This window comes from Felis catus, chromosome A2 (assembly GCF_018350175.1).
Source record: "Felis catus isolate Fca126 chromosome A2, F.catus_Fca126_mat1.0, whole genome shotgun sequence".
NCBI lineage: Eukaryota > Metazoa > Chordata > Mammalia > Carnivora > Felidae > Felis > Felis catus.
This window is the reverse complement of record NC_058369.1, coordinates 46,887,331-46,907,978: the sequence shown is the minus strand read 5'-3', so window position 1 is coordinate 46,907,978 and position 20,648 is coordinate 46,887,331. Positions and strand designations below refer to the sequence as shown.

Below are 20,648 nucleotides of genomic sequence, written 5' to 3'. Positions count from 1 at the left end.
TCCTCAACTGTAGAAATAGAATAATAGAATTTCTCTCCCAGGATTCGGGTGATGCTTGAATATGGTAGGTTTTAAGCCGCATGTGCACAGACACACATGCACAAACACACACGTGAAGGACTGTGATGTGCCAGAATGTGCCAGGTACTTGCCCACAATGCTCCAGGGAGTGTGGGGCACAGGCATCTCTCTTAACCACCCTGCACCTCGCATTCTGGGGTCCTACGATGGACAGAACAGCAGCACATTTCCCTGATTACACTTTGAGAGAAGTTGGGGCCCCCGGGTGGCTCAGTTGGTTGAGCGTCTGATTGTTGATTTCGGCTCAGGTCACTATCCCAGGGTCGTGGGATCCAGCCCCACATTGGCCTCTGCGCTGAGTGTGGAATCTGCTTAAGATTCTCTCTCTCCCTCTGCCTCTCTCTCCCGCTCACACTCTCTAAAATGAAATTTAAAAAAAAAAAATTTTTAACTTGGAGAGAAGTCACATATATAATAAGTATGTTAGCAGCTGGCACCTAACAGGCTTTGCTAAAACGTAGCTCATTCTGCTCTCACAAGAACACCAGGAGTTAAGGTGCTAGAATCTGGGGGGTTTTTGTTGTTTTTTTTTTTTTAAATGTTTGTTTGTATTTGAGAGAGAGAGAGAGAGAGAGGGAGAAACAGAGCGTGACAGAGCATGAGTGGGGAAGGGGCAGAGAGCGACAGAATCCAAAGCAGGCTCCAGGCTTCAAGCTGTGAGCACAGAGCCCGACGCAGGACTCCAACTCATGAACCTTGAGATCACGACCTGAGCCGAAGTTGGACACTCAACCGACTGAGCCACCCAGGTGCCCCTGGTTTTACAAACGAGTAAACAGTGTGAGACCCTGACTCAAGCTGCTAATCCAGAAGGACAGGCCAAGGCTCCGGCCCAGGCCTCTTCATGCCAGTCCAAGTTCTTATCCCTCCTTAGGGTTGGGGTAAAAATCCTACAACTTCTCCTGGGTATCAAATCCAACCCGACCATAACCTTAGGAGGTGCACAGGCAGGGCGTCCTGGGTGCCAGGTGCCATCTTAAGCATGCTACACATACGAATCCACTCAATCCACCCTGTACATATGGACTGTTGTTGGCATTCCATATAACGGATGGGCACACTGAGGCCCAGCGAGATTGTGGACCTTGTACAACCGGGCACAAGGCTCATCGGCGGAGTCAGGTCCGCACCTCCCGCAGTGTGGGTCCAGAGTCCACTCTCGGCCCTGATGCTCCCCGGCAGTGTCTAGACAGGATGCTCCCACGTGCCACCGCTGACCAAGGGCACGGGTGCTTCCACCATCAAGGCCATTCAGCTGCACCTTTGGCATAGGGGCCCCACCTGGCCTTGTCAAGAGGGTGACAAGCCCAAGAGACTTCAAAGACACAACCACCACCAACGTGTACAAAGGCGGTGTGCTTTAATATCAGCAAGGTGCTTCCTCTCCTTGTTAAAACGCAGAGGTTTTTAAAAGCACCGTCAGAATTGCCCAGCCACAAAGGCGGGACACCAAGGTAGCACAGGGCAGAACCAGCGATCTCCTTCCAGACCCCATCGCGACTCAGGTAGCTGCAGGGATGGGGGCTGTCCTGCTGAAACCCTCCTGGCTCATGCCTCCCGCAGACCGCTGCCCCCACATTGACCGCATGTGCCATTACCCCACCTCAACCTGTAGGAGGCCAGCAGGAATGAATTGCCTTAAGATAACAGAGACTTGGTTCCAGAAGGTAGAAAGACTCAGATAAATGGCAATGAGAACTGAGAACAGGTCAGTGGCTGGGACAAAGGAGGCTAATGCAGAGAGGAGGGCAGAGACAGGACAAAAATCATTACGTGCGGCTCTCACCCACATGGGAAGGACAGGAAAAGGGAACGTGTGACAGACAAAAATAGAGTGGTATTAGTCAGGGCTCAGCTGTGAAAAACAAAAAACACACAAAATAAAGTTATCATCTGGCTTTATGGTTTCCTTTTAAAGGGTTTCCCCCCTGGTTTGTCCTGCATGTAATGTGTACGTGTGAGTTTATAAAGGAGAAACAAAAAGACAATTCAAAAAAAAAAAGAATCTTTTAATAAAAATTATTCATAAAAATCCTAATAAATTTCTAAGAACAAGATATTTCTTAGTACATTTATAAAAGAACATTTGGTCCTTTTACAAAAAGCTCCCTCTTAATTTAAATACATTTCTTATTTACAGATTAAACATAAAATATCATCTATAGTTGCAAAGCATATTGCACATTACAGAGAGAGAAGCATGTGTATGTTTTAATTGGTTTTCCCAGAGTTTCCAACTCCAGATTTTTTTGTAAAAACAGATTTACCTTTCTTGTGCATAATAAATAAAAATGCAGCTTGTGTTTTGCTATTTAAAACTAAAACAAAATACCTTTTAAAAAATAGTATTTCTCTGCCTCTCAGAAAGAAGGAAAGGGGGTAAGGAATCAGGAAGGTCCACAGGTACATTTTCCCGGAGTCACGTCCAAACTCAAGCAGGAACAGAACCCTGAGCCCTGCAAAACCTGGGGACACACAACCCAGCCAGCCCACCCTCTCTCTTTCACAAGGGTCCCTGCCCTGCAGGGAACAGGCACTAGAGAAGGAGCTGGATGTCTGGGAACAGAAAAGGAAAAACCAAGATTTTCTTCAGAAGTCCCTGCTCAGGCACTCTGGTTAGAGCAATCATGCACCCTACCTTTTCACCATTCAGTTTGAAAGTGTCAAAAGAGAAAGACCCCCGGAGCCCTCCAGAAAGAAGAAAAGGATGTCTGATGCTAATTCCACAAGATCCAAAGCAAAGGATGACTGTCTGCAATCATTCAGTAAACTGAGCTAAGAAAATAGCTAAGAGGCTTTCTTTGGTCGGGGAGGGGACAGAAGGTGGGGGAAACAGGTTCAGGCCCTCAGATTGTATACAGACCCTCCTCTAAAATTCACCTGCACAGACACCACCTTGGTGCATGAACAGCAACGACTTCAGTGACGTGTGTGTGCCCCCGCCCTGATCCGGGACGGCCTGAGAACCTGGGATTCAATCGCACAGACCAAGTTCCGGTGGAACTAACGGCCGGACGGATGTGCAAATGGAAGCTGGTTCTTCACAAAAGCCAGCGCAACTGTAAGCCAGACTTCCTTCATCACCTACTCCTCAGGAAATGAGAGTTCCCTGTCACACTGAGCCTGCCCTGTACCGATTTAGAACTTTGTGGGAGGCGATTCAGACTCCACCCAGCCTAACTACAAGGCAGCTTTCTACAGCAGTTCTGTTAAGACCATCTTCCTCACGTCGACCAGAGCAGACTCTAGACCCTGGCTACACAGGGGAACTTGAGGTTGATGCAGGCCCACGGCTGTTCCAAAGGATGGCATCCATTCAGAATCAGGGCAGTCCTGGGGCAAAGCACTCCCCCCTCCGCCTTTCCCTACCCCATATCCTGCAACACAGAATAAAAGACACAGCAAAAGCCCTACAAGATGTAACACAGCTGTGGACATTCTGATCTCCAACCAGAACACGAGCAAGTTTTGAAGTTGGCTAAAAGAACCTTCGTTTCGTGGCTGGCACTAGGCGCTCATCTGCATGTAGCCCCACAGAGCACGGACTGGGCAGCATCACTCTGGACCGGAGAGTCTGCGAGCTCAACCACCAGGATGAGTCCACAGTATGTCGCTCATCCTCAGGCTCGCCAACTGGTACAAGGCAGTGCCCAAAAGGCAAGAGGGTCTTGACTCCGTGCAAGACACCTCCCGGGCCGCCTCCAGCCCCTGGGGTACATCAGCGGCACTCAGGCACACATCCCCACTCCTGAGCACGAGGGGGCTGCAACACCAGAGCGGGTGACAGGTTAAGGGCCTGGAGGAGAGGGTGATGTCAGAATGCCACACATCAATGTTGTCACAGAAGCTGGAGAGGGAACCCAGCAAGGCCACGAGAGAGGGCAGATGCATGGAGGACCCACTTTCCTCCCTGATGTGCCCCATCCTCCCAAGTGGGCCATTTATAGTCCCACGTCAATGTGCCTGGAGAAGAGCTACAGGGACGCTCGGGCCTGTGTGCACATGTGTCTGTAAATGTGGCATTTTGATTTGACTGAGTCAAAGAAAACAATTAAAATATATTCTCAAAGAAAATTTTCTATTCAGTAGATAAGACAAGGTCGATAAAGAGAATGCCTCTGAAAAGAAGAAAAAAGGTAAGACAGAAGCATTTGATTGTGTTTACTTTAAAACAATTTGCATAGTAAATATTTAAAAGGTAGAGGTGACACATTTATTACTGAAAATCCTTTTTTTAAAAATCTCCAAGAACTGAATTCTGTCTTAAAAAAAAAAAAAAAAAAAAAACAGTAACACTTAAATTTTCAAGAAGGAATAAAATCTTTCCCTTTGATTGATATGCAATGGCTTAGACCACACTTCTAGTTTTAAAAAGATGAACGGGAAATCGTTGGAAGTGTGCAAGCAGGGACAGGTGCACAACATGACAGGTGAGGGTGGAGGTGTTCAAGAGACTTCCCAGCCTTTCTACTGGGGTTCATTTCAACCTCAGATGTTACACGAAGCCAGGCTGAGGGTTCAAATCCACCTCTGCTTCGTATGAGTATTCAGTGTAAGTTCAAAGACAGATACTTCTGTTCTGGCTAAGAAAACAACAACAAAGAAGGCATTTGAGCACAACTTCCTCCTAATGTAGGTTTGCTTAAAAATATCAGGCTGAAAGTCAAGGACCGGCCAAGAATTTTCCAGTCTTCGTAATACTCATCCCATCCCCCTTTCACTGTGGTCCCACCATGTGGCAATACAAAACAAGCCTGTTACAAGCGTGCCAGCAGCTGTGACGACCAGCAGCCCCCACCAAAATCGAATAAGGCACTAATCTAACGCCTGTGTTACACAGAGAAACGGCTCAAGGGGGCCAGAGAGTCATCTGATCATTTCTTCCTCCCTGACTTAGCTAATTGGCACTAGACACAGAAAACAAAAACAAAACACAATTCTAACCCAAACACGGTCAGAACTGAGAATCCTTGGTTAGTATATACAACACAGAGGGAAGCTCAGACATTCTTAGGTATTTCTCTCCCCCTAAAAGGCACCTGGTTATGGAACTACAGGAGCTCCTCAGGTAAGTTCAAAATAAATGTAATACACCATCCAAAAGATCTAGCCTTGTGACAATTTAAGAGACTGCCTTTTGAAATTCAGGTCAAAGTTATTCATAAGCAATTAACTCGTAACACTGTGAAGATTACTGGGGATGCAAATGAATAACTCGGGGGTTTTCCCCCATGTGATTCCAAATCATAGGTGGAGGGAGAGCCCAATTATCTAGTGAGAGAGAGAAAGGATAACAAAATGCAATAAATAGGGATGAACCTCAGGCCCTTTGCACGGAAATTTCGTTCACAGTCCTCTAACAGAGAGGTAGCAATACTGCAGTCACAAGTGCCGGAGACGGGAACACACTCGTTGGATTCCAAAGTGTGAGGCTAGGAAGATCCATCCAAAGATGCCCCATCCACACTGTGCTTAGGAAATCAGCATGTCATAGGAAGCCAACTTCTGTGTACCTTCTTACTTCCAATTATATCCTTAAGAAAAACAGGGCGTTTTATTGAACAGAAGAGAAACATAGCGTATGCACGATTCTGCTAGACGTGTGTGCGGAGCCAGCCGGAAATGCCAACACCGTTGTGGACGGCCAGACTGCCACCCACTTCCACTTCAGAACATATCTCGGCATGGCCTGGGTTCAGCTGTTTACGTCCGGTTTCCGATGCAGCCACACGGAGGAGAGCACCTCAGATCAGGCCAACCATCTGGTCAATCTGTCTCATGTAGATGCTCTTTAAGGGCAGGGAGTATCTCCTCTCGTCAGGAACACGATTGCACTAGGAAGAAAACAGAAGAGGAAAACTGTCAACTTGGAATTAAAAATCCAGGTATTAATTGCCCAGGAAACGCAGGTGGATGACCTAAACCAGGGTTTGTCAATCTGCACACCGCTGTCATGGGGGCCATCTTGTGCGCCGCGGGATGGTTAGCAGCGTCCCTGCTGTCTCCCGCTAGACGCCCCCAAGCCCCTGCTCCCCTAGTGTGACAACCAAGATTGTCTCCAGACTCTGTTCCATTGAACAGAGGAGAAAACCTCCTCTGTGAGGAGAAAACCACACCAGGTGAGGACCACTGATATAATTTAGTGTCTTCCCAAGTGAAGAAATGGAGACTCAGGGCAGCTAAAGGACATGTGCCCAAGGGCAGAGTGACCGGGACGAAAAGTTCATCCCCTTGGGGCCTTCATTTAATCCACCCAGAATTTCAGAAAACACCTCGGCTATTTGAAAACACAACTGGCCCTTGAACATTGCAGGGCTTGGGGCACGGCCCCCAGAGCGGTCAAAAACCCACATGTAACTTCTGCTTCCCTACTAACCGACAGCCCACGGTTGACTGGAAGCCTTACTGGTAACAACAGTCAATGAACACGAATTCTGCATGTTGTGTGTATTACATACTCCATTCTTACATTAAAATAAGCTACAGGATAGAAAATGTTACTAGGAAAACCATAAGGAAGAGAAAATACACTTGCAGGACTGCACCGTATTTATCAAAAAACACCTGCAAGCAGTTCAGACCTGCGTTGTTCAAGAGTCAGCTGTGGGTGGTTTTTCTGAGTTTATGGTTCTCGGATCCACAGCTAAAACCTAAATGCTTGAGAGACCTTTTTACCCCCTCAAATGAGGTGCGAGTCTGTAAACCAAACACATTTGTCTGCAAACATCCGTTCATTACACACTTGTCCCCAAAGACACACACTCCCACTCACTGCTCTGAACTTGACTCCCCCGTGCCCTACTCCCCATCCTCGTGAGATCAAGGCCAGCAGGCCCTTCAGTGGGTCCCAAAGCTTCCCAGCCAGGCATCTGTAGGTGCTATTCCTGCTGCCTGAACACCCCTTCCTGGGAAGCTTCTCCTCACCCTTCTAGGAACTTCTGAAAAGCAGCCTCCATGATGAAGCCTATTTTTATCTTCCCTGGGAGATTAGCTCCTCTGTTTCACCAGCACTTCACGCACGCGGTGCCTTAGTGACAAACACCCAGGGCGGGGAGCCCACTGGGGCCCCTGGGATGCGCCAACAGATGAGTCTCCTTCCAGTCCATCTCCTGCCTCCACCTCGCAACCTGAATCTCTCTGTGCCTCCCTTTCTCCACTTGTCGAGTGGGGACACCAAGCACCTAACCTCACAAGGCTGCTGTGAGAAATTCACCCACACGACCACCTGGAAAAGGGGCCTGGGCAACGGTACGCATTACATGCAAAAGGTGACCTATTAATATCTCTGTCCTCCTAACTCTCCTGCCCCCCTTTCCTTCTCAATTAGGCCCGTATTTACCTAATCTACACTCCACGGCCTTACGGAGATTTGGGGGACTCACTTCTGTGCTGGGCTGTCCACACAGTTCACAGACTGATGGTAAAGACCTTCAGCAGGACCATTAAGGAGCTTGGGATGAAGGGGTGTCCCTCACCAAGGCAGTGTGGGGCTGGGTGGTAGGAATCTTGACAATAGAGGCTTTTTCTGGGAAGACAGGTGGCATCCACTGCACCATGGGGTAACGTGGTTTGGTATTTCGACTGATGCCTCTTTCCGCATCCTCGCTTACAAACCATCCTATTTGTTTCAAACCAACACAACTAACCTAGGACTCCTACCAGAAACTCCAGGACTCGTTTCCAAATCTTTCCCAGTACTTACCAGGATGATGGAGGGAGGCATGCTTAGTGAAACCCTGCTTTAAACGAAACTGGGTTCTTCTGCACCTCAAAGAGCATTTCATTAAAAATCAGGATGACTGATGACTGCGTTTTTTCCCTCCCCTGCTGCTCAGTGATTTGGCTGGATCTCTTCCTTTTGTCCTTCCAAATCACTCTCCTTCCCCATCCTGCTCTGGTGCCAGAGGCCAAGCTGGCAGATTATACCCAGAGGTCGAAAGGTCGCAGTGGCCTCTGCCTTCTGGTGCGCGCAGCCAACGAGGGGCTCCAGCAGATTAGAAGGAAGCACAATGGTCAGTGTTTACTCCACTGGCTCCCTTCCTGCAAGATCACTGAGGCCAGCTCGGAATATGGCTTCTGCCAGGAGACTGCCCCCTCCAGCACGCCTCTCCCCACCCCGGTTCCTGGAGCCACGAGCCCCTGCAGCTAGGACAATGAGGCACTGCTCCCATGGTTCCCTGCGCCCTGACGCTATCTACAACTATCTACGTTAAGGGTCTTTAGTGAAACTCTTCTCAGACGACCCAGTCTCAGTGTGCCACCAATCTTCTGTCAGGGACTCTAAATGACCAATTTGTATTATTTTCTCCTCTTCCGCACAGAAACCACCGCTGGAGAAAGCCACTTACATTGGAGCTGGAATTGATGACTTTTAACTCAGGAGATTTAGGCCTGTGCACAGACTTTCCCTCTTGGTCCTGCCCTCCGTCTTCAGAAAAGAATTCCTTCCAGGGTGATTCCCGAAGATGTTTGTCCACAGATACAATGTGTCCCTCAGTTGTAAACATGTATTTGGTTCCAGATTTGTGGACTGGATTCTCCTCATCAAATAGCTGGTGGGAAAGGAAAGAAAAGAAAAGAAAAGAAAAGAAATGTAACTGTAGCACTTTGGGAACTAACTCCAGAGACAGTGTCCCAGACTACTCAGGGAGCAGAATTTGCTGGGTCCTCAGGCTTTTCAGCAACAAATGGGTGAAAAGGTGGTTCCCAATTCTGGCTGCAAACAGAATCACCAGTTTTGTTTAAACCCAAATGCCTGAATGTCTCCCATCTCATCCCACCCTGCTCAGACCTAAAGACTGAGAAATCTGAGGGCTGAGACCCAAACTTGCATAGTCTATAAAAGCTCTCAGGATGATCTCCCCTCCAAGGCTCCCCTGAGAGTTCTGACACTGGAATTCTAGAACCACCACCCACCTCACACACACCTAGGCCCTAACTGGAAAATGCTGGAAGGGAGGACGCACACACCTTCACCCTATCCCAGGGTCTGGCACAGAGCCTGACCCTGTACCACCATCCCATTGCTTCCTGTCCGAACACGGGCCAGACCCTGAGGACAGAGGCACACAGGGCAGTGCCCTCCTTCAACAGGAGGCGTGCAGCAGGAGTGTCCAGAAAGAACACCTAACCGAAGAGGGGACAGGTCAGTGGGTGGAGAAGGCAGGTGTCCACTAAATGCTAAATGAGCCAACGCTCAGAACAGGAATCTCGGTGATATAAGAAACCTTACAGTTACCTGAAGTATTCTACAGATAAGGAAAGACTCAGCATGGCTGGTCTGTTTCCACAGCTAAGGAAGAATGCAGTAGGCCTAGGTTTTCTGGCCCCAGACCCTGAGCTCTTTCCTCTAGAATGGCCTAGGGGATCTCCCTCACTCACTCTGGTGCACACCCCACGCACCAATGGCTGCTGGACAGGGATGCGTGCAGGGCTCCCATCAGCCTGCAGCGGCCAGCCTGGCTCCAAGTCCAAGGCGTGCTCTGACAGGGAGACCTAGGCCCCCACGGGGGTCTGACAGCAGGACAGCCATCATGCCATGGGCCATGTGGCCTGCTGGTGGACACGCCCCCTCTGCAGTCTTCTGTGAAGTCACACCAGATTAGACTGGAAGTTCCAAACCCTGGCTTTGTGCAGAATCACAAGCCACTTGTCAAAATTACAGATTCTTGAGCCGCTTCTGAATCTAAAATGTAAAGATTCTGATTCAACAGGGCTGTAATTTTAACAAGGGCCCCAGGGTGATTCTGATCCAGCTGGCCCCAAGGCCTGGGAACCAGCGGCCTCAATAACACAGCCTATCATCACTGCTCGATTACCTTTGAATCTCAGCCCCCTCACTGTTTCCCCAACGGGGACCCTGACACTCTGTGCCCTGAGGAAGCAGCCTTTGGTATGCAGCCACAGTGAGTAGAGTGGCAGACAAGGCAGGACAGTAGGCAGGTACCCACACACACCACCACCATGCATGTGAGCAGGAGGAGAGCAGGGAAGGGGGAAGAGCACTGAAGAAGGAGTCAGGACCGGGCCTGAAGCCTCTGCTCCGCCATGCAGTCACCCCGAAAATCCAGGCAAGTCACACCTGCCTCTCCACGAAGACAGCAGCTCCCGTGAGGGGAAGAATGAACGCTGACAAGATGACCCCTTCAAGGTTTCTTCCAGGGCCCGTGATTCTGCCGCTCTCCGCACACACGAGAGTATGTGTGTGTGGACAGAGAGCCAGCCGGGCTGGGGGTCTCAGCCAAACTCACACACATCAAGAGACGTAAGAGCTACAGACACTGCTCTCGTCCTCGTGGGAACCTGTCCCAAGCACCACAGCGTTAGAAACCAGGGTGGAGGACGGCAATATGCTCTTGTGTGCACAGTACTGTGTCCCCAGGCCAGCACATGTGCAGCCCGAAGCAGTGCCCAGGGAGTATGTGCTTGGACAGAACTCTGAATGAATGCTTGCTCCAAGCAGTGATCAACATTTCCTGGCTTGGGGCACCTGGGGTTAAGCCCCAGACTCTTGATTTCGGGCTCTGCACTGGCAGCACGGGGCTTGTTTGGGATTCTCTCTCTCCTGCTCTCTCTGCCCCTCCCCTGCTCTCTCTCTCTTTCAAAATAAATAAACATTAAAAAAAAAAAAAAAAAAAACATTTCTTGGTTATAACCCTGTAACACACATACCAAGTACAAGTATTTACAGGTCTCGCTGAGAAAGAAGCTCTCCATCCGGTCCTCTTTGGATTTATCTATGACGTGATGCAACGTAGCATACCCACACCTACAAAACAATTTTCCAGTTAGTCCTGCCTCTGCTCCTTCCTACTTGCTTATTGATTTGAAAAGCAAAAATAGTAATTTGGAGTAATCAACCAAATTATCAAATGCCATACGAAAAGCAAATTAGGTTAGGTTGAAGAGGTATCCTTTTTTTAGCCCAGAAATTATTTGCAAATTCATTAAAATGTGGCTTGGCTGCTAAATCATCAGGTTTGGTGTAGGGGGAAGAGAGAGTGGGGGTGGTGGATGGGACATGCCAAGTGCTTAATGTGACACCAAGAAAATGACAGGCAGCAAACTTAGGACTGAATGAAATTTTTTTGTCCCAGTACCTGTAGAACTGACTTATCATTGGACAGTCTAAAATACTATCTTGTAAGAAAATACTTATACTGCTAGGTGAAAAGGCAGGTCACAAAACTGAAATATAGAAATTTTTTATATACACACACATAAACACATTATGCATATAAATATACAAAAAAGTATATACACTTAAATGTGGACTGTGGTTATCTGCACGTGGAGAATACAGTGATAATATTCTACCTCCATGTTTTCTGTACTCCCTAAACTTTTTAGCACATGTATTTGTATAAGTAGGGAAAATAAATTACTAAAAAGAACATACATAGTCTGCTGGAACCTTACGGGGGAAAAAAAAGGTAATAAAAAGTAATTCCGATTAAAATGGACCAGTCCTGCCACACAAACAGTAGGCAATTTCCCTACAGAATTAACAGTACTGACCTGTTTTATAAATTAAAGTGCAAAGTGGAATATTTCCCCAAAACGACTGAAAATAAATCAAAAGGGCCAGAAAAAAGGAAGGAACTTAGAAAACTAACTTGACTTTTGTGTACTTTTCCAGACTCTGCAGGATATCCATTCCTACATGGAGGTAGAAGGGATTCTTGGTTGCCTAGAGAGAACACGAGAGAATGTGATCCAGCAAGGGCCTGGAAAACATGCCATCAACAAACATCACAGCGACTGCAGGAATCTCCCGAGCAGGTGAGTCACTGGCTGAAAGCAGGTGCAGCGCCCAGCTCACTTTATCTGGAAGGGTCGCAAATGTAACAGGACTAAGGTGTTCCATTGCTCACGTCAAAGTGCATCTACAATGCGTTTCACCTTAACCAGGGCTAAGACAATCTGTCTGAGGGCAGACCAATACCCTGCTTGGGCGCCCCTGATCCCCGTCGTGATCAGAAATAATGCCTCACAGACAGTACCACATGGGAGAACCAATCTAATTCTATCTTGCCTCGGAACTCTCTAGCAACTTAAGATGTAGGCCCAGGGAAGCAGGATCTTGCCCCCAATCCACTTAGGTCCTTCCCGGGAAAAGCTAACAGGAACAAGAAGGCTTTCACACAGGAGGCCCCCACACTTTGCTCTCCAGCTGCCCTGAGAACCTAGTCCCTGGGGCTCCTTACTCTGCTGTCACATGCTTGCAGATGGTTTCTTTAGGAAAACAATTCTCTGAGAAGATGAGACCTGTACCCCACAGACGGTTTAAAAGTTAGGGATCGCCTTTAAGTCGTGCCCAGTGCCAACCTGCAGCAGCAAATGCAAACCGCTAGTAAGGTAGCAGGCTGCGCGTAAGGGGAGGACAGGGAGATGGCTCAGAAGGCAGGGACACGAAGCCAGACATTTCTGTGGATTCTGAGAGAACAGGCAACGCAAGGAAGAAGCTGAAAACAGGAAAGACGCAAGAACAGAAATCAAGAGGTGTAAACCCAGAGGCAACAGACCTAAGCTTAGGGGGAGGACTCAGGCAGCTTAGCAGGAGGACTTGAGCGGTTCGAGGCATGACTTCCTCACAGCATGTGCAGCCTGACCGCCCACCCAGCTCAGAGAAGCCAGCTCAGAGGCTATCTCTTCCTTGTCTGAGAGGTCATCTAAAACTCACGAGGGCTCTCTTTACACTCAAGGACTATGACCAGGTTCATAGCATTTCTCCCTTTTTTCATCTAGAAGCAAAGGGCAAGGCTTTAGCGTTATTATTATTATTATTATTTTAATAAATCTAAACCAGAGTCTTAATCCTACTCTCAGAAGTCATGAAACTAAGTATCTTCTTGTGAGGGCTTGCCCACCGTGGGCATCTGTTACAGGTCTACTGAAGTGCACTGAAGGCCGTCTCTGTAGAAAGCTGCAGGACCTGTGAACACGTGCAGATGCTCCGTGTGCACAGACAGACAAATACCTGCCTCAGCCTGCAGGGCAGACCTCACAGTTAAAGTAACATTCCCTCTGGCACTGAATTGCATGGAAAAATGAATGCTATACTTTTTTTTAAGCGTTAAACAAAAATAGGCATTCAGATGAATCCCAGAGGATTCCCTTTACCAAGAAAAAGAATTCCTTTTGTCTGAATAATTATTACACAGACCAGGGTTCCACCGTGCATGAGTACAGAACTGTAGCCCAAAAAAAACTGTAGCCCAAAAAAGAGTTATCTGGCCAAACAGATCCGGTAAACACCGAGTACTAAATCCTCTCTAAAATGTTTGAGGGCGTGAGAGAAAAGTCCTATGGTACGGGCATGCTCAGCTTTGCAGAAGGTTAGACTCAACGACACGTGTGGCCGCAGATGCCTTCTCTGTCCTGTGGGACCATGAACACGTGGAACACTGACAAGCCCACAGTCAGGCAGTAGCTGTATCAGAGTCACTATGAAGAGCACAATTCTCCACCAATAAGTAAATGTGTGCTAAAACCCAACTGCTACGAGTCCTGCTAGCATTTAAACACAAACTACTGGTCAACAAAGCCTAGTACCTGGTACAGTAGATACGTAGATTCCACTAACTCCGGTCTCAGCGGGTAGAAGAGCACGTCAGGGGCCTGTAGCTGCCAGTTATACCTCTCAGGGAGGGCCCCGTAGCGTTTCCATATGGCGTAGTAAAAGGCATGGAGGCAGATGGCATCTTCCACGTCTCCTATCAGAACCTGAGGAACAGACACAGGTCACTAGGCTAAGACACTTTTCTCAGCGTGGCAAGGCAGAACACAGAGGCCCTGGGCTCTCCCTCTGCCCACCAGTTCCCATCTGTCCTACAAACACAGGTGGAGACTAAACCAACCCGAAAGTAGCAGCCCAGAGAAAAGGATGCCCTCCCTATGTGACCATCAACACCAAACTGATGTGAACTGCACAGGACAGCAGGTTAACTGTACCAATGAACAAAGAATAAACAATTAAGAGACAGATGATCCAAAAATCACATACGGTTACTTTTTTACCATGGTTTGTGCTTGCTTCCTGTGGCTCTGTTCAACATTCTGGGGACTAATCTCACAAACAGAATAATCAAGACATATTGTGCTAATAAGCTCCCAAATCCGGAGGAGCCAGAGAATGCTCTGGTATCATAAAAAGAACAGAATAAAAAGAAAAGAATAAAAGAAAGAAAGAAAAAATGATTGCTTTTTCCTCGCAACACACCTGCAAGCCGGGGAAGAAAGCCTGTAGCGAGTCGATCCAAGTGTTCATCAGCTGCCCACTGAACATGTTCACATTGACGTAGAGCGGGGGGTCTCCTTCTCCTTCGTTACAGGCTTCCCGACTGGTGACCCAAGCAGAGCGGTCAAAGGTGAAAAGAGAGATTGCTGACAGAGCTCCAGCCCTACTCCAGCAGCCTTTACCTCAAATGGAATCAACGTTAACATGTTCCCCTACCTCATTCTTTAAACCTTTGGGAATCAACTGCCTCTACCTGTCCATACCAGGATCTAGCAGAAAGTAACAGGTGCCATAGGAAAGAAGTTCCAAAGTCAGCCAGTGTAACTTACCGGGGATTTCACTCTATATTGCAGAAAGCACTTGATATTCAGGCTTAAGAATACCACCAAGTAATGTGGCATACGGCATGGGTCTTTGTTGGATTTGACCTGAGTGGGAGGCCTAGTTACTTCTACACACACACGAAGAGTCTCTTCTCTAATGAGGTCCTACACCAGCGGCCTGGAAGATCACATCAGAGCAAGATACTCACGGATTATTTCTCAATTTAGTTTGGGACTTCAAAAAGCAAAAAGGACTGAACCCTGGCAAAGTGGCCTCTTACTAAAACACAGCACTCACGTAATGCATTCCTACAACAGCTTTCTTATGGGTCTAAGAAAATCCTAGCATGCACAAACCCAGTAGCTATCACTTGCACTGGACACTTAATATACAAAAGCATACAAAGAAAGACCTAAGGGAGTGAGGTGACATCGGGGTAGAAGCCCGGGGTAGAAGCTTCAAACAGCACTTCTCTTCCGCCCTCCTGATTGTACAACTGGATAGTAGCAAATAATGGTGTTTGAAACAAAGAGGGGTGGGGGAAGGGGGGTTCATAATTGTCCTCTCTCTCATTAGGGATAAAGACCAATCCTAACAATTCTTTGGAATGTAAAAGAACCAGAATAACTCAGTAATTGTCCTGTATTACAGCTCTATCTGCAATTAGAGCCACAGTGAAACAGAGGCATAATGTCACTCCCTGTGGCAGCCAGTTTCCACGATGGCCCCAAAGATCCCCAACCCCTGGCAGTCACAAAGGTTCCCTCCCACACTGTATGAGAGTTGGTCTGTAGGACCTACAGAGCTGGATGGAAGTGTTGGTTTGTCATTCCAAAATTAGGTCATGAAAGCACACTTTGGGTCTTTCTCTCTCAGCTCACTCACTCTGGGGGAAGCCAGCTGCCATAGACCTGTCTACAAAGAGGTCCATGTGGCAAGGAGCTGTGAGCCAACAGCCAGTGAGGAATGGAAGCCTGCCAACCACCAGACTGAGCCCAGAAGTGGGTCCTCCAGCCCCGACCAATCCTTGACACGGCTACAGTCCCTGCCAATAGCCAGATGACAATCTTGTGAGACCCCAGATCCGCCCCGTGGCTCTTGGCTTCCAGACCCTCAGAAACTGTGTAGGCTAATGTTTATTGTTCTAAGCCACTAAGTTCCAGGGTAATTACTATGGCACAGTAGAAAGCCAACACAGGTCTTCACCCTCGAATGTCTGACCAACAGCCAGGAAGTGCACGACTGAGGCAGAGACCAAAAGACCCCGTAAATTCATGCTGAGAAAAGTAGGGGAGTTTCTGAATGCATTCTATTTGTTTCATAGAGCAAGAGAACAGGTGTCGGGGACACACACCCTCTTCTTAAGTAGTTCTGAATACTCCGATATGCAGCATTAAACATTTCTAGGTCTTCTTTTTCTCCAAAGAGAATGTAAGACTTCAAGAGGTATTCATAGAAGGAGTCCAGTCCAGCACCCAAGCCGCTCTGCTTTCCGACCCAGTGGCCCGTCTGAATGTTCACCACGTTGCCTGCAAAAACAAACGAAGCCCACAGGGCCCAATTATCCTGGGGCAGCTCCCTCTCCAGGGTGCCCTTCTCCTCCAGCCCCATGTGCTTCAACACCCTCGTCCTTGGCAGAAAAGGGAAGGGATGAACATGTGGCCCTCACAGTTTTATTGGTCCCAGCAGAAGCACAGGCAGCCAGGAGATCTTTCTGAAAATACAGTGTTTAAACACTGGCACAAAAATGGGGAAAACACTGAAGGCAAAAGAAAAATAAGTTTGTCATTTTGCCTTTCCAGATTAACAGTGCATTTCAAATACCAAATGAGTGTTCAAAGCCTTTGACTTAGTACTGCCATTCCTGGGAATTTATCCTTAATGAAAAAAAAATGTTTTTAAATAAAAGTATTATGTTGTTTTCAAGAATTATGAATTGTATGATTTACATTATCTGTAAAATGGGGGAAAAAAAAGAAAAAACAGAAAGAATCCAAGTGTCCAACACAGGAAGAGTTAATGAACTAGATGTAGGTTTTAAAGACAGTAGCTATAAACACAAGGCAACAATTTGAAAACACCTGAACTGCCAAATGTGACGCAGAATAAAATGTTTATTTATATTTTAAGTTGAAGGTATAAAAACCTTACAAATGCCAGGCTGAAAGGACCTATGGGAAATTTAAAAGGTGACAATTTGTGCTGACACCGGCCAATCATCTGGTGGTGGGGTGACAATTTGGGCAACTTTATTTCTACCATTGTTGTTAAATACAACAAATTCGTAAATACATTTCAGAACTTAAGGAATAATCAAAAATCACTTTTAGGACACCTCGCTGGCTCAGTCAGTGAAGCGTGCAACTCTTGACCTCGGGGTCATGAGTTCAATCCCCAAGCTAGGCATAGAGATTACTTTTAAAAAATCATTTTAAAAAGGAGTGCTCTTATTAGGTATTTACCCAAAGGATACAAAAATGCTCCTTCAAAGGGATACATGCACCCCGATGTTTATAGGAGCACTATCAGCAATGGCCAAATTATGGAGAGAGCCCAAATGTCCACTGACTGATAAATGGATAAAGAAGATGTGGTATGTGCGTGTGTATATATATATACACATACACATATACATATATACGGAGAGAGAGAGAGAGAGAGGTGGGGGGAGACTGTATTATGCTAAGTAAAATAAGTCAGTCAGAGAAAAACAAATACCATATGATTTCTCTCATAGTGGAATTCAAGAAACAAAACAGATGAACATATGGCAAGGGCAGGGAGAGAAGAGAGGGAGACAAACCACAAGAGACTCTTAAATACAGAGAACCAACTGAGGATTGCTGCACGGAAGTAGGTAAGGGATGGGCTAATTGGGCGATGGACACTAAGGAGGGCACTTATGATGAGCACAGGGTGTTCTATGTAAGTGATGAGTCACTGAATTCTACTCCTAAAAGCAATATTGCACTGCATGTTAACTAACTAAAATTGAAATTTTAAAAAGGTTGGGGGAATAAATAAAAATAAAAAGTAGTGCTCTTGGAATGACATTGCATGGCTCTAGGAGAAGCAATCAAGTTACTTCTCAATGACACAAAAAAATTTTCTCAGTATAAGACAGTTTAAAATAAAATATTGAATTAGCAAGAACTATTACTTACTGAGAATGAATGATAAGTCCATAGGTAATTATAATTCATTACACTTTCTCCCTATGACTGCATGTTTGAAACGTTCCATAATAATTTTTTTAAAGATTTTATTGTTAAATAATCTCTACACCAAACGTGGGGCTCAAACCTACAACCTTGAGATCGAGTCACACACTCTACTAAGTCAGCCAGGCACCCCTATAATAATTTTTTTTAAGTTTATTTACTTATTTTGAGTGTGTGTGCATGCACAAATGCGAGCATGAGTGGGGGAAGGGAGGGGGGAAGGAGAAGGGGAGAGAGAGAAAGAGAGAACGAACCCCGAGAAGGCTCCACACTGTCAGCAAGGAACCCAAAGTGGAACTCAAACTCCCCAGCCTGTAAGATCATGACCTGAGCCAAAATCAAGGGTCAGATGCTCAACAAACTGAGCCAGCCAGGCGGCCCCGTAATTTTTCAAATAACATCTTGACCAAACATTCACAAAGGAGGAAAAAAAAAAACCAAAACACCTAATATAAGTTTAATCTGGCCTTTCAACCTCCTATCATGTGCCTAGATTTTTTTTTAAAGGAGAAAGCCACTCTACCAGTAAGTAACTCTAAATCCCTCTATTTAGATTGAAACAATATAATCTGCCTTAGAGGCAGTTCTTACAGCATTTCCATTAACAATTATCTTCAAGTGGAATTGCCAAAGGATTCACATCAGAAGGGAACCCTCAAACAGCAAAAGCATGATTCTTTCCCATTGAATGTTACAGCCTCCCTCTAAGCAGAAAGCCCCACAGAGAAACCGATACAGCAGACACAGAGGGCCGGTCTTTCTGAGGAGTCATTTGTCAGATTCGTGGTGCAAGACAGAAGGAGTGGAGAGGGGAGAGACCCCAGAGAAGAGGGAAGGAAAGGGGGTCGTAGGTACACAGTCCCAATGGCCTGAGAAGGTGCCACCACACCTAATAATCCTGTATCATTGCTCCGCAGGTTCCAAAGGGCTTTCACAGCACGTCTGGCCACCCACTCAAATGTAGAATCCCCCAGGAGTCGGCTCAGAATCCCAAATTCCACCAGGAGGGAACCAGCTCCTGCTGTGCAGGTCTCATTATTGCTGTCGGGAGGAACGCCAGTCTTCAGGTTCACCTGGGGACAGGAAGAGACAAAGGATTTGTGGCAAAACTTGAGGAACCCTCCAGGGCCAAAAGGCCATGTCCCAGCCACCAGACTCCACCAATGACCCAAACTTGTTGCAGTGTGACTCAGCTCACCACTTTCCAGGTCACACCTCCAAGACCATAAGAACACCACCACCTTATTTTAGTAAGTCTTAGGGGCATCGTCACAATGCTATTCACTAACCCGTCTCTTTCCAGTGGGTTCTCTTCATGGTTACAGGGCACCAGGCTTTGGCATTAGAAACAGAGCTCTGCTGTGGAACCCCTTACAAAGTTTAAGTGACCTACTAGGAACTCACCCCTGCTCAGCAAACATAAACAAATTGCAGACTGGGAGAGAAAGGAGACACAGGGAGAATGTGACAGCCTGTTTCATCCCTGAGGCTCTGTGGTCTGGCAATTCTCTGCTGGTTACGTCAAAGGCTGACTCAATTCCCAAGGGAGTTCTGGGCTCAGCAAATCGGGTGCCACAAGCATATAATCTCATTCCAGATCTTGCATGTAAATCAGCAGCTAACTTGTTGGGCTGTGCAGGCTTTTATTTGAAAGATCCATGTGAAGCACTCCAAAGAACATTCACCAGGATCCTTACAATATACACATCAGAGTCTTTGGGGACATGTACTCAAGTCAGAAAGAAAGACAAATTCCCCATGCTATTCTGTAGCAGGGGATATAAACCTCACATGCAGAAGAATTTAAGAACACTGAGCACAGGAACATTAAGTTCTTTAAGAGAAAGATCAGGTATGTCACTGTGTGCCTGGTACATGGTAGGTGCTCAGTAAATGCTGAACAAACTAGAAAACATTTACATCGCATTTAGGGCCAAATTCTCTCTAGGACACAGCTTTCCTCTTCCGCATCACCTCCCTCCTTTCTCCAAATAAAATAATCAAAAGAGAGTTTTAGGGGCGCCTGGGTGACTCAGTCGGCTGAGTGTCCGACTTCAGCTCAGGTCATGATCTCGCGGTCTATGAGTTCGAGCGCCGCATCGGCCTCTGTGCTGACAGCTCGGAGCCAGAAGCCTGTTTCAGATTCTGTGTCTTCCTCTCCCTCGGCCCCTCCCCTGCTCATGCTCTGTCTCTCCCTCTCTCTCAAAAATAAATAAATATAATTTTTTTTTTTTTTTTAAAAAGAGTTTCAATTCAGGAAGATGCTGAAACATCAAACTAGTCTACCTACCCGAGGATAGGGGATTCCTGTCTTGGTGTTTTCAAAAGCAGGGAGGAGCCGCACAGCCAGGTCATGAGCCATGTGCAACAATTCATTATCATAATCCTTAATTGTCATGTCACCAAAGGGCTGCTTGGAGTCAGTTATTATTCTGTGGGCAGAAAGGAGGCTTCCTAGGACCCTAGAAGACAAGATGACAAGAACACAAAAATAATAAAATCATGTTGCTCGTCAATGCACACAATCCAGTTCCAAGGGACAGAAGCAGCCTCAAATCCCTCGTGAATTAGAGCGGCCGAGAATCAGAGAGACTGAATTTAATGGTTTCTTGAAGTTCTTTTCAGCCCTAATAATAAATAACCGATTCTTAGTTAACCACACTACTGCCCGGGAGAAAGAGAACCGTTCATCTGGGGTTTCCAAGAATAATCTCACATAAAGTAAAATCTAATGGCTGGCAGTCTCAGCCATCTCATCAGAAGAGAGTATACTAGCTGTCCTC

At 46.8% G+C, this 20,648-nt stretch overlaps 1 protein-coding gene across 1 annotated transcript in view; it reads right to left on the bottom strand.

Moving 5' to 3' along the window:
* Nucleotides 1-2,069: 2,069 nt before the first annotated feature.
* EDEM1 (ER degradation enhancing alpha-mannosidase like protein 1) overlaps nucleotides 2,070-20,648 on the bottom strand; it is a 29,502-nt gene continuing 10,923 nt past the window's right edge. Inside the window, exons 4-12 of the mRNA XM_003982475.5 lie at nucleotides 20,156-20,327; nucleotides 18,755-18,938; nucleotides 15,999-16,173; nucleotides 14,303-14,423; nucleotides 13,636-13,806; nucleotides 11,697-11,770; nucleotides 10,753-10,849; nucleotides 8,430-8,633; nucleotides 2,070-5,915 (exon numbers count right to left, since the gene is read on the bottom strand). Coding sequence (XP_003982524.2) covers nucleotides 5,826-5,915; nucleotides 8,430-8,633; nucleotides 10,753-10,849; nucleotides 11,697-11,770; nucleotides 13,636-13,806; nucleotides 14,303-14,423; nucleotides 15,999-16,173; nucleotides 18,755-18,938; nucleotides 20,156-20,327 — 1,288 coding nt within the window. The 3' untranslated portion in view covers nucleotides 2,070-5,825. The remainder of the gene's footprint in view (nucleotides 5,916-8,429; nucleotides 8,634-10,752; nucleotides 10,850-11,696; nucleotides 11,771-13,635; nucleotides 13,807-14,302; nucleotides 14,424-15,998; nucleotides 16,174-18,754; nucleotides 18,939-20,155; nucleotides 20,328-20,648) is intronic.